At 41.1% G+C, this 14,400-nt stretch overlaps 1 protein-coding gene across 1 annotated transcript in view; it reads right to left on the bottom strand.

Moving 5' to 3' along the window:
* Nucleotides 1-771: 771 nt before the first annotated feature.
* Nucleotides 772-14,400, bottom strand: part of NRSN2 (neurensin 2) — a 54,989-nt gene continuing 41,360 nt past the window's right edge. The window contains exons 2-3 of the mRNA XM_085619544.1: nucleotides 8,204-8,385; nucleotides 772-7,179 (exon numbers count right to left, since the gene is read on the bottom strand). Of these exons, the coding sequence (XP_085475670.1) occupies nucleotides 6,859-7,179; nucleotides 8,204-8,377 (495 nt within the window). The 5' untranslated portion in view covers nucleotides 8,378-8,385 and the 3' untranslated portion in view covers nucleotides 772-6,858. The remainder of the gene's footprint in view (nucleotides 7,180-8,203; nucleotides 8,386-14,400) is intronic.

The following is a 14,400-nucleotide window of genomic DNA, read 5'->3' as shown; positions in this document are numbered from 1 at the left end:
TTGTATGTTCAAACAATATGACTACTTTGATCATATCTTTGAAAATCCAGGCTTGTGTTTTTTAAATTGCAGTTTTTTGAGGGCTGATCCTAGTTTCTTTGCACTGGATTTACAGGTTATCTAGCTTCTTTTGTGAAGCATTTACTTTTAACCTTTTATGATGTGAGCATACCTGCCATGTTTTTGCGAAGGCCAACGGATAAAGTGAATTTTCAAAACAGTTGCTCTAGTCACATAATAGGCTGGCAGGATCAGGATGGAAGTAATGGCACGTGATTGGCAGCTAGTAGCTATTGGTTTACAAGTAATACTCCTCCATTCGCTGATGCTGTTAGCGGCTCTCGATTAGCCAGACTCACCATCACTAAGGAGGGGACCAGATTAACATGGTGATGTAGTCAAAGAATATCTTTGTGGGGACTCAAGTGTAGAGCGTAGACTGCCAGCACAGTGTTTTTGTAGCATTTCTCTATTTGAGAGTTTGTTTTCTCAAAACTTTAAAGCAGTAACATTTACTTTTCACAAAAATGCAACTTTCAAGGTGATTCAACTGGCCTTGAAGTTAGAATAAAAAATAAACCTTTAATCAAAGTAAATGGTAGGTACCCACACAGAAAGAGAAAAAGTGCAAGAGAGAGAGATGGAGAGGGAGATAGAGATAGAGAGAGAAAAGAGAGTGAGTGTGTTTCACACTAGCCACCTCACTGAATGAAGCTAGAGGTCATGTCTTTACAAGAGAAAAAATAGAGAGAGCCGGTGCAGTGACGGCAAGGTTTTTTATTCAGTGGTAAAGTCACTCATTTTAGAGTTTCAGTTGCTGCAACAGATTTTCACGGATATGCCCGGCTGCTGGATGATAGGTGCAGGATTATACAGAGAGGCCCTAACTGAAGAATGGGTGCAATTTTCCAAAAAGACACCTCGAATGAGGGGTGTGGGGTCCTAGAGCCCCCTGGGAATCTTCTGATGGCTGAACTTAGCTCTGCTTTCAGCACCATGTCAAGTTAGCTTTACACCGAGGGAGAGGGAGGTTTTCATATGGGGACAACTACACAGGGAATAGGGGACAAATTCTCCTCAGAAGAATTGTCATTAGTGTGTAAAATAATGTGTATTTAATGATCTTTTTGATACGTAATAATCATATACGTCAAGGTATTTAGTTTGAAAAGCATTCTTAAAAAATACATTTGTTAGCTTATATTTAGTTTGAGAAAAGTTTGCAATTCTAACTTTGACGGAAATTTACAGTTACAACGTTTTGGCTCTATAGTTCACATTGGCTAGGACTGAAGTTAGAATAGTAAATACACCCTGTTGAATTAATAGTAAGATCAGGAAATGGTTAAAGTTATAGCAAAGTCAAAATTGTACAAGCAGGCAATTTTTAAAAATTTTAAGATATATGACAGCATAAAGAAATGTGTTCCTTTCTGCCTACCTTCCAAAAAACGGTTCTGTTTCTGATTGTAATTGTTTCTGAATTAAGTAGTTTCAAGTGAATTCTACTAAATTTCGAACTAAGGGGCAGATTTACATGAAACTAACGCAGCGCGATGCGGCAAGTCATTTTGCTGCACCGTGCTGCATTCGTTTTGAAGCACAGCGAAGAAACATATTTACAACAATATGTCGCATCTCTGTGCTTCCCCCTGCGCTGGCACACAAACTGCTGCAATGCGCCGGCGCAGGTACCCTTGCACCATGGTGCAAGGATGCCTGCGTCATGGGGAGATTGTTTTTGGGCAGGAAGGAGTACCTTCCAGCACAAAAACAATAATTTGAGGTGATTTCCTCTTCCTATGCGTACTGTAGAATGCAGCACGCATTGAAAGAGGAAACGGGGAGAAATGAAAACATTTCTCTTCGTTGCACCTCGCTACGCCACCTCTAGGGTGGCGTAACATTCTGACACATTTCCAGATTTACGATTCCTCGTAAATCTTAAAATGCATCAGTGGACACGGGTGTTGCGTGGGAACACCCACAGCAACACCCACGTCACGCTCTTGATACGCAAAGTGTTGCATGAAAATGGACGATATTTACAAGCATAGGTAAAGTTACGCAGGGTGGCTTTACCTGTGCTTGTAAATATCACTCAGAAGGTTGTGCCGGCTCAAGGGGCTTGTAAATCTGCCCCTATAGGTTGATTTGTTTTTAACCAAATGAATTTCAAACTAAGGGGGGGGGATTTACTAAGATTCCGCACCGTGCTTGCATCACAAAAGTCACGCAAACCGGCGAATATCTTTTTTTCCTAATTTACTTTCCAGCGCTAAACTTGCTTAGCGCTAGGAATAACGTAAAAGTAATGCGAAGCAGCGCATAGCACTGCTTCGCATCACTTTGCTCCATGGTTGCGTGCCAAGGGTGGTGCATGGGTGTTAACATGCAACCACCTAAGGTTTCTCACACTAAACTCAATTTACCAAATACAGTAGATTGGGTTTAGCGATATCCTTGATAATAGGAGAAATGTCGCTTAGCGACATTTCTCCTTTTATTTTACTCTGGAACGCCCCCTTTGCATCTCATTAGAGATGCAAGGGGAAGCGTAGAGTAAAAGGGTGCTAACATGCGAATTTGCATGTTAGCACCCTGTTGCTGAGAGGGCGCTAGTTTTATCTCTGCTTTTTTGGCTTTTAAAGCCAAAAAAGAAGAGATAAAGCCCTTGTTGATATGCCCCATAGTCGGTTAAGGAAGACTTGAGGTGCATGAGACTCTAAATCCATGCCTTTTCCCCCAGTATGTTCTCTCTCTCTTTCTCTTCTAATAGGACCATCACCATGTAGTCTTCAGTAATTCCAATTTTTCGAGTAAAATAAGTTGACCGCCATAATTTGCCACACAAAACTTGGCGAAAATATGTGCAGAAAAAAAGGGTGGAATGTGGAAACGGAATGCAGGAATTGTAGTCCAAACATTGTACCCCAATGTTATTCCCCACTGGACAGGAAACAAATTTACAATACTGCACTCAATTATTGTACTCCATGGTTTTGGCAATTCCGTGATACACTTTTCCCGCACAACATATGACAAGGGACTCAGTGTTTACATAAAGTTAAAAAAAATAGTAAAAAAGCGGTGGTGGTGAAACTGAACGGGGATCTTGAACATCGCAAACGTATTTGGTGTCATACTTTCCAGAGACAATCTTCTTCAAATGTATGTCTTTGAGCTCCAGTTAAGCTTGTCTTTCCTCACTATTGCCTACTTTTCTAGCTCGTATTACGTACCCAAAGGGTCATGGCACGACAAAGTAATAGATGAGAATCAATGCAGGCTATGCAAAAAGCAAGACATCAATAAACTCTCAAACATTCTGTGTAGCGAGTTATTGGCTAGAAGGTAGATTTGGCTTAGACTAATTGTAAGGGACACAACTACTGCAGAGTAAAGAAGCAAGAGAACGTTGCTTTCAGAGATCTAATAATCGGACTAACAGAATGGCCTGATGTCTTTCATGAACAGTTAGACATCTAAAGCATCTGCCACCACAGTAACTGTATTCTATAATACTCCATGTTGAATTTTTACTTAGTTTTAAATACTTGCATTTTAAGATCAATCCAGGTGTGATTAATTATAATTTTTACTTTCAGTATTATAAGACAGTCCGGTTTCTTTTCATGTCTTTTATGCTTATTCTGGATTTTGTATTATTGAGAATTATTGTAATTAATCTAAACTAAATAAAGACTTACACAAAGAGGGCTGCAAATTGTCACAATTAATATGACCTATAGTGATCCTGGTTTAAAAGCTGGGGACAGACATCTGAATGTGCAGGCAGGGATCCCTTCCTGCTGTCCCCCAATACCGGCTGAACAAGAGGCCCCCTTCTTGGCACACCGACAACCTCTTTTAGAAGTCAATGCTGTGCCAACATCTTTTCAGAGGATAACCGGGTTTGAACAACTGGCACTTTGTTGAAGGTTCTGCCCTTGTAGCAGTGGTACTCCTATGAACCATGGAGGTAGCCTGGCCTCTTAGGTCACAGCCGGTGTCTGCCCACGGACTAGACGAAAACTACATAACAATGCCTTCTTGTCACTCCTGCGGAGAGAATCTTGTCTACAGGTCCCTGATAAAAATGTAGCCACTTCCTTTTCCAGACTGGTTCAAACGTCTTTAGAAACCTCCACCCATCACATCAAGGGCGTCACAGAGGATGTCATAGTGATACAAGCTATAATAGAATTAGCTGGCCCTCTTATGCCTGGTTGTCATACCAGTGCATACGTGGAGTTAGTGGCACCCACCCTTCCCACACAGCTATTATCTGCCTGTAATGCTTGTTTGGTACCAGTACTGCCAACAGTGAGGTCAAGGTCTTCTTCGAGTGTCAATAGACGCCCACAGTACATGCAATGGCCCAGGGTGTTCTCTTCTTGTGGTGCCTGCTATGTCCTTAAATTTGATCCATTGGTTGATCGTAAGCGATCAACCAAAGTGTCCTTGCCTCACTGACTTTTGCCATTTGTTAAGACCATTTAGCACTATAACTAATGGCCTGACTATCCCCACATGTTGTGATGTGATTACTCAACGCTTCTGGCTGGAGGTTTACTAAAAGGAGGATGATGTTTTATTTATGTGGGCGTGTAACTTCAAGTTAGATGGCTTTATAGACTGCAGCAGGCGTGCAGGCTTTCTCACACATTTTTGTCTTTAAGGAATTCATTTGGCCTATGTTTGAAGATCTGGACATATGCTGTTCTTGCAGGAAGCTAGCAAAGCCAAGGGACTTCCTGGAGAAACAGCTGTTACACGGTATCTTGTCTCCAGCCTCCATTTGTTTGAAACCTTGTGAGAGAAAGACAAGTTGGGTAAAACAATATGGGATTAATGTTTAGCTTATTTGGAATCCCACGCTATTCGTTTAAGTTTCTTGACCCAGGGAAAGCATAAACCCAACGTCAATTGCAACAAATGTAATTTCAGGAATCTGTGTCTTCAGTTCATTCTAAAAGGTGCCAAGAATGGAAGATGTATTGTTATTCTTTTTCCAGTGCAATAGATCACTCTTTTCTACAAAGACTTTGCTTAGTCTTTGCTATTGCTCTATAAAATTGCCAGTCAGGCAGGAATGACTATTAGCTTGCTTTGGACAAGGATAATGGGATACTTGGAATGCCCTGAATTAACTTCCTTGAAGTGTCAGCATTCTGACCCTGGGGAGTGTGGACTCCTTTCAACCAGACCCTAACTGACAGTGTTGACATATGTAAGAGTGCCACCTTGATGCTGTGCTGAGGGCCAATGGAAGTGTCTAGATCCTACTGCCCTTGAGGTGCCATGAACAGTTACCAGAGGAGCTGTATAGTTCTACTTGGAAACTCTTTACACCCATATCACCTATGTGCATTACAAACTTGTGAGTTTCCTGAAATGCCTGTAAGAAAAGATTTTCAGACAAAAAAAGCATAAACAGTTGTCCAGCGTTATAGAGGTGAATATTAGCCAAGAAGAGAAATAGAAGTGCTAAGACGACGTTTCCCCCATCACAGACATAGAGCCTGACTTAATGTTTGGCAGATGGAGTAGTGCCTGTTAATATGGGGGAGTACATTACCTCCACCATCTCGACTGTACTCCACTCACCAAATTTACAGATGACCACGGGTTCAGTGGTAATCTCTGTACACTGCAGGAACTGCCATCATGATGGCTATTTTAATTACTAAATGTTTTAGTGGACGGCAACCGTCAGTTCTGATGGCTGCCCACCAAACGTTCGACATTTTTTGTTTTTCAGAAACAAACTCCCAAGGTAGAATTTTCTCTCAAGATGTGGGGTCATTATTGTATTTTTTCCTGCACCTCACTGCCAGGTTTTTCCTTGCAGTGATTGATGGGGAAAAAAGGCACTACTCTGTCCAATGTAAATAGGGTGGACGGTGTAATGTACTTCCCATGACAGCCAATATTGCATTGGACTGCTGGAAGAAGTATTCCATCGATGGAGCAAATAGGGGCTTCGCCAACATGATACATAAGGTCCCTCCATCTTTAAATGAAGCAGACAGACTGAGGGTTTAGTGGGCAGTACTCTGTTGCATTTGCAACGTAGTACCCTGTCCACTAAATTCTAAACCAGGAACATAGTATGGTGGAGGAAATTCAGTCAGCAGTTTCTTTTGCCTTTGCACCTGCCTTGAGTTGGACTCAACTTCATTCTGATTTAGCTGAAGATTTGGCTTTACTGCTTTCTGACATCAGACCTATCCTGCCGCTTAATAATCGTTGTCAAATACCTCACAGAAACTGAGGGCTTGGTCAGGATGGGCTATTGCTCCTTACGGGGTTCTGGGAGAAGACTGATCTTCACTTGTATCTCCTTCCTGCTCACAAGATGTTGTGGAGCGTGCAGAGACCAATGCTTAACCCAGTGGCTTGACGATACGCCCCGCAGACCCTGAAGTGTGGTGGGCCCCTGACCTCCAGGGGGGCCTTTTGTTACTGTGCACGGGTGGCAGGCTTGAAGGGTCTGGAGAATAGGGGGCCCACTCCATGTAGCTTGCAGGGGGCCCCCTCAAGTTTTGTTACGCCACTGGCTTAACCACTTCCAGCTGCAGGAGATTGTGCTGTTAGAGGAATAGGGGTACTAGCTAAGTGCTATGAGTGTTTAGGGGTGTGTGCTGGCTAAGTGTGTGGGTATAGAGATTAATGTGAGGAGTAAAGGTAAGGATGTGTGGGATAGGTATGCAAAGGAGTTTGTGTGCAATACTTCCTTTGGGAGCAGATGGCTTGGGGAAGACGCGACAGGGCAAGAGACTTCAATACATATTTTCCACTCTGGTAGTACAGACCACACCCTATTACAATTGGAAGTGTCTACTATTGATGGAGTCAGGAGTGGGGCTGCTTCTTTGGGAGGCTCTCCCGAAGTATGGGGGATAGCTGCTCTTCTTCCTCTTCTTGAGTATCTCGTGCTGCTCTGCACAGTATGGAGGAGACCACAGATGAGGCCACCAGCACCCCAGCTGCTGCGCACAGGATGATTCCCACCACTTTACAGATCATGAGTGCCTGGTTGTATTCCACTGCCTTCTGGTCTACCACCACAAACTGCCCCTCGGTTATGCCTTCCAGCCTTGGTGGCACAAGGGCTCCCGTAGCCAAGGCTGCCATACCAATCAGGAGAAGCAGCATTCCAGTGGAGAGGCACACCTGGTAAAGAGAGAAAAGCAAGCATTAGGAGGTCTCTCCCTACTTTGCAGCAAATTCACATTGCAGGCACACCTAGTGAAGAGAGTAATAAATATTATTATTAGGCGGTCCCACCTGACATTTTAGTCATAGAAAGAAAAAGATGTGAGCCGCAACTAGAGATAATTTAGGCCCACAGACACCCAGATATGATAACTGACAAGCTTAGAACATACTTGGAGTAACTCAGAAGAAAAAGAGGAGTCAAGAGCTTGTTCCAGCATGTCTCCATGTAAATGATGATCAATACCACTACAATCATTCAATAGAAGAGCATGAAACGGGATCTAGTCATAACATGAGGAGTCTCCAAGCAGTAACGGATGATCAAATCCACAATCATTCACTGGAAGAAAATGAGACAATGATGAATGCCAACAACAGGAGTCTTCCAGTTAAGAGCGATAAATGCCACAATCAAGTACTGAAAGACAATGAGACAGTGACTAATCTCCACATGATGAGTCCCAAAGTCAAGGACGATCATAGCCACAATCAATCATTGTAAGACTATAGGAAAGAGATTATAGACCTCTCGATGAGTCTCCAAGACATCAAGGATGATCAATTGCATAATCACTGACACATGGACTCAACCCAACACGAGGAGCCTGTAAGTCAAGGATGTCCAATCAAATTACTTACTGGAAGAGTACATGACACAGACAATCCAAAACCGGAAAATCTCTCTAAAATCAGGGAGTATTTTCCTTGTGAGTGAGTGCCCTTTAAGTCCACCTCCCAGCAGCCCAAGTTAAAAGTCTTGGCCCATTGTCTGTCCACTATTGTGGTACCACTAGGGGTCTGTCTTCTGGAGACCCCTCGCCTACTAGCACACACCTTGGCTGTCCACAGAGCCATCACATGCCATGCATCCTCCCTCTCTCCATCTTGAAGATAAAGAAGAGAGTGTGATGCTCTCTCCTTGGTATGCTGATCAGTGCGGAGTGAAAAAAGTACCTGACGAACTGGAGGGCAGCTTTACCTTCCAGAGGAGTGCATGGCAGCCACGGTGGAGATGTGAGTTCTGAACACTGCCTGTGTCATCATCAGGAATGGCCCCTGCACAGTCTTCGTAGAAGAGGTGTAGGTAGGAACGGACACCATACCACTTTCCTTCCTCCACATTGGGACCCCTTCGGCAGCTACAGGTGGCCATGGGTGGCTCTGCAGGGTCAAACAAATAGAGACAAAAAGAGACTGAGACACAACCCATGTCACAATGGATTTATTCAGTAGAGCTAACACCGGTATCCTGGACACACGATTGCTCAAAAACTCAAAACACCTGAATACTATTCCCAACACATCCTTAACCAAATATATCCATATACCACACTCAACATATCCATATTCCCAACAGTCAGAATCCCAGTCTTGTTTTGATATCCACCAAAACATTTTGCGCTGCTTTACAAGTGATTGTTTTACAAGTTCTGGTTTCTAAATTCTGCTATGCATCTACTTACATTCTAAATGAGAAAGGGAACTAAGAGGTCAGTCAACTGGACATCTGATGTACCATTACTACCCACATCTACATGAGGCCTTATGTCTTTTTTCTGTCTGACATGCATATGTCAAATATTACACTAATGTGGGCAAATCATAGTGCCAGGCATCTACCACCTTCAAGTAAACCCCATTTCTCCTGCATCCTTGTTTCTTTCTCTTGAAGTTGCTGTTTTATATTGCATGTCTAGTTTGGGTGAGGGATGTCTGAATACTGTAAACAGGGGACCTTATAGCAGAATAGCTACTGCCAGTTCTTTTGTTGAAACTTGGTTCTAAGAGATGCTTTTGTGCTCGGATGGGATGGTGAGGAGCCAAGCAGACAAAACAAAATATAGATTGTGCATTTTTCATGTAATAGACAAAGAAACAGATTCAGATGATGCACATCCTATGTGAGCCCTATTATAGGGAAGGACTTCCGCGTCCAATGTTTTTTGACTTGGGAACACAACTTCTGTTAAGCTGGCCATGCTGGAATTTTGGGCTGCAGTTCCTGGATGCCTGAATGGTAAAGTTACCTGCGAGATGGAAGATTTTTTTATGGGGAATCTAACATACGTAATTTTAGTATAGGCCTCATCTGTTACATCACTTATTGGCAACTGAAAGTCAAATGGCCTAGCACTGCTACCGTATTAAGACATACAACATCACCGTTAACACAAGGAGGGGATTCTCATAGGTCATATCCCATGGCTTGGGAAATATGTATGTTGGTGAGAATGAACCAAGCAATTCTGTATTTTGAGTTGTTACATCAAGGTGTATTTTTAAGAGGATCTGGGTCTTAACACTGGAGGGCAGTGATTCTTGCAAAGTACTTGCTTCACAGAGGGTCCTACGTGGGATGGCTGGGTGGCCCATAAGCAGCTTTCTTCCTATAATATGGACCTGAAAAGAACTAACAAAGCATTTCCGCGTTCTCCCAACCAACCTATATCATAAATATAGGAAACTCTATCGATACACTATCCTCAGTACACCATATGTCATCTGCAACACTTTCTAGCACGACCTCCAACACATAGGCATCCCATTCCCAACAAATCCCCATGGCATTATTCAATAAACCATATACAATTTTCAATATATATTACACAATTCACATTAGACATCACACCATCCCCAACATAACATACTCCATAACAACAACACATTACACTTTTGTCAACGTACCCTTTCACCATATCTGACACATTTTTTCATGTCTCAAGCACAACCTTTTCCATCCCTAAAACATACTGAACCACATATCCAACAAATACACCGTCCACAGTAACACTTAATTGATATTTACATCCTCCTCAGTGCACCCGTATACCATCCTTGACACACCTCTATACCATTGCCAAAATGTAATAATACCATCCTACCAGATCTGTCAATGACACATTCTCAATGGTATACTATACCCAATTAACTCTTACTTCATCCCTGCCAATCCCTACACAGTCACTCCCGCAATTTTGTTTTCGGTATGGCTGTCACTGGTGTTTGACAAATCAGAAGAGTTACACAGTTCCAACAGTGGTATAGCTTGTGCTCTCTGCAACCCAATGGTTCTACTAATCTAATCAGGCTAATTTAGCACACTAATGCACAAAGCTATCTTGTGGAGCTGGTTTATGAAGTGGTATTTGCCTATACTTTGAAAAGTTGGGACTTCTGTTTGCATATAAAAAATAGATGTGTGATTCAAGATGGGGAATGTGCAAAAGGGTGTTCCAATGGGGGAAGACCAGCACCCCCATTTGTAAGCCGCTCACTTTTGAAAGGGGAAAACAGTGTAGAGAAGGGTGGTTTTGATCTTCTCACCATAATAATTTTATGGGGTGGTAAGGGCAGATTTGATTATATGACACTGGAGCAGACTCGTTGAATTATTTATTTAGGAGATAAACACATTTTTTATGGATTTTCACCTCAATGGGTGAAAATGTATGGACAGCGCAGAGGAAATGACCTGATACCTTTTCTTTTTTTAAGTTATTTTATTGACATAATAATCAACAACTACAAATCAAAAGGAGCCAAATGAGAACAACCACCATCAATTCATCTAAGAGAGCAACCATCCCCTGAACATGACAACATGTCACATCATAACCCAAAAAGTGCACCTCACCGTTTAAATTACCTTGATGGCACTATGTGGTTTGAAAACACTAGAATGGTTTTCCAACAGAGCAACGCAAACTGGTTCAAATCATCTGAGAATATAATATCACTGGGCCCGATTCACAAAAGTAATCTGAGACAAAATCCTAACTTTACGACTTTCAGAATCCAAACAGGGCATTTAGGTGTAGTAAAGTTAGGATTTTGTCTCAGCAAAACTTAAGTTTTGGTCTTAAGTTTAACTTAAGTAAAACTTGAGTTTAACTGAGACAAAAACCTAACTTTACTACTCCTACATGCCCTTTGTGAATACCGAACGTCGTAAGGTTAGGATTTTGTCTCAGATTATTTTTGTGAATCGGGTTCTATGAATCTCTGAAAAATGGCAAGAGCTCTGTACAACCCAAATGGCATTACACAATATTCAAAATTATCAATTGATATATAAAACATTGTTACTCACTCATCACCTTACTTTTCTCTCAGGAAATGATAAGCACTACTTAAATCAGGTTTAGTACAAAAAGTTGTACTCCATGAAGTGACTCCAGAATATCCTTGACAACAGGCAAAGAACATCTATCTATGATTGTGATATGATTTACGCCTCTATTATCAATACATGGTCAGCGGTCTTGGTCTTTCTTGGGTACAAATAATAAAGGTGCTCCAGCAGGTGACAGAGAGAGTACAATTAACCTATTATGCAAATTCTACTGTAAATAATCCTTTAGCATCTTGTTCTCGTTCTCAGTTAGGGAATACATGTGTCAAAAAGGAACCACAGTGCCAGGTTCAATTGGTATGGTACAATCCAATTACCTATGAAGAGGCAGTAAACAAATTTTAGGGTTAGAAAACAACTTGAGTAAATGCATAGTACTGCAGTAGTACAGAAAAAAGATTAGCCTCCATCAACATCAAAGTGGAATCCCATCACCTGATCTTCCAGAGATATAGCACTGATCATGAAAAAACTGTGATGACGAAGATACTGTTCGAGTAGAGCAGTTGATAAATAGATTATAACTCTTCAACCAAGTAACTCCAAAAATGAATGTATTATTACTACAGCAGTAAAGTAAAACAAGAACACTATTGTGAGATCCCCAAATAATACTTTAAATGGACCAAAAGTATCTCATTATAGCTGCTGAAGTTAATGGTGAACCATCAATAGTTCAAATGACGTCTGGAATCTTTTGCACTCAGAAATGCTCTTTCCTCGACCAGGAAACACGCCCCCATGTACCACTATAATACAATTCAGGAGTATTAACAACTTTTCCTTCTTTTATTCTCACAGCAGTCTGTTAAAAATACAAATGGCTGTCAGTAGTATTCATAGAAAATCCAATACTAATAAATATTTCAATATTTATTTTTGACTTTAATACATTTACAACATTTTCCCAATACTTTACAAAAGGAAGACTCCACATACCGGGTGTAAATCTCCACATGGGAAAGTATTGGGTAAATATGAATACAAATTCATTTTTTATATTTACTATAAATGTAGAACAAAACAGAATACAATGCTACAGCACTATTCATTTTGAATTTTAATATTAACTAATGGAAATATATTACATTAAAATTATTATTCTGAAGTTAAAAAAAAAAAAGTTCCTCCTGAAAATATTTTTTATAAATGTACATTAATAATTATCAACAGTGATGTACAGAAGTAATCGAAATGAATGTCATTATTTGAAAAAAAATAAAGTTACATTACAGCCCTGATTTAGATTCTGGGGGTTGGGCCGTCCTCCGCCAGGGCAACCTAGTACAATATGCTGTAACCCTGGTGGAGGTCCCGACTTTTGCATTAGGTCTCGCATTTTTTTTAGTTAGAGCTATTGGCATAGCTCAACAGCTTCCGGACAGAAATTGCAACTTTGCACGTACCGAACAGAGCATTGCTGCGTGAAACAGCCTGAAAGCCTAAATCGATGTTGATAGCCTGCAAAATAAAAAGGCAGATCAGGATGACAAGGAGGAACCGCGGAGGTATTGGGATGGCCAACACAAGCAAATAATGAGTGAAATTCCCCTGGGCGTGACCCAAGCGCGCAAAGGCTAGAGAACCAGACCCAATGCACCAATAAAAACCCTGTATTTCTAAATGGCACAACAACAAACAAATGGCAATTCATGGGCATACCAAAATCCATTAGAGGAGATAACAACAAGTCTTGCAATCAGCGCATGCACGCTGCCAAGGCTCAACCTAAAAATACCTGTTGGGCAATCAAGGAGATTCCTCTGAATTCATTTTAACTTTGACATATGGCTCTGTCACACATAACAGAGACGTACAGCAAGGTTATATTTTTTATTTTAACAAATAAAGCCCTAAAGTGGGAATTTGTTTTTGAAGATAAAAAAAACAATTTCGTACTCACCAAGTGAGTTATCTCCCATGGCACAGGGACATTTGTTATGTTTTGTTATGTTAAAACGTTTTCAAAAGCGCACAGCTTACTCCAGCTGGAGCGTACCAGCACCAGGATTGCTATTATGACAGAAACAGGAAGAATCAGAAGGTGGTCAAGATTGCAAAGACACCTCAAAAAGGAAGAAAAGGGTGAGCGACCAGATAGGATCTAGCGCTAGAACGATAGGAAAGATCACTTTCTCTGAACAGCCAGGTTTTAAGATTTTTCCTAAAGGGGGCCTCAGCGGATTCTAGTCTTAAGTGCAGGCGGAGAGTGTACCATAACCTTGTGCCGCAAACACCAAAGGAGCAGCTGCCCATTTTAATGTTTTTACTTATCGCTATGGTTTTCCTAGCGGTGACATGCAACAAATAATGGCTATATCTCCGCCCATTTAAATGGGCGGGAGTACACATAGTCAATTCTCAGATGCCCCTTACACCGTAGGGCCATCAGAGACATTTAGCCACAGTGGAGAGGGAGTAGTCTCTGCTGTCGCTGATCTATGGTCCGCCGTTTTAAATTTGGCAGGTGGACCATTATGTTGGCGGGGAGGGTATTCCATCACCGTTGCGACTGAGTACCCAAACTTCCAACGTATAATTGAGCCTTAGGTTTTAAAATGAAAATACTTTATTATATAGTTTATAATTAAATAATATGTACTATTTTTATATATTTCTTAATATTAATTTATATTTTTTACTATTTTAAATAAGCTAATTTTATGTAACTATATTTCCTGAGGGGTTTTACTTTAAGGACTTACTACAAAAGTGTAAATTACTACATGTAAGTTACTACAAAAGTGCAGTTTATGAATAGCACTTTGCAGTACGTTTTATAGCACTACTACTACAAAACGTATTACAAAGTGCAGTTGTGAATGAGGTCCAATGACACTGGGGATAGGAGAAAAATGAGAAATGATGGAGAACTCTTAGAAAAAGGGATATTGTAACAAGGATGAAATAGGGCTAGGATGAAGAAAAGGGTGAGGAAGAGAAACATTACAGAAAAAGGGGAGGAAGAAAGAAACTTGAGGAGAAAGAGAAAGATCAGGGAGGGGAGGCTGGGAAGATAAAAACTGGAGGGATGAGGAGACCAA

Source organism: Triturus cristatus, chromosome 7 (genome assembly GCF_964204655.1).
Source record: "Triturus cristatus chromosome 7, aTriCri1.1, whole genome shotgun sequence".
Taxonomy (NCBI): Eukaryota; Metazoa; Chordata; class Amphibia; order Caudata; family Salamandridae; genus Triturus; species Triturus cristatus.
The sequence above is the reverse complement of the archived record's forward strand: the minus strand, read 5'-3'. Positions and strand labels throughout refer to the sequence as shown.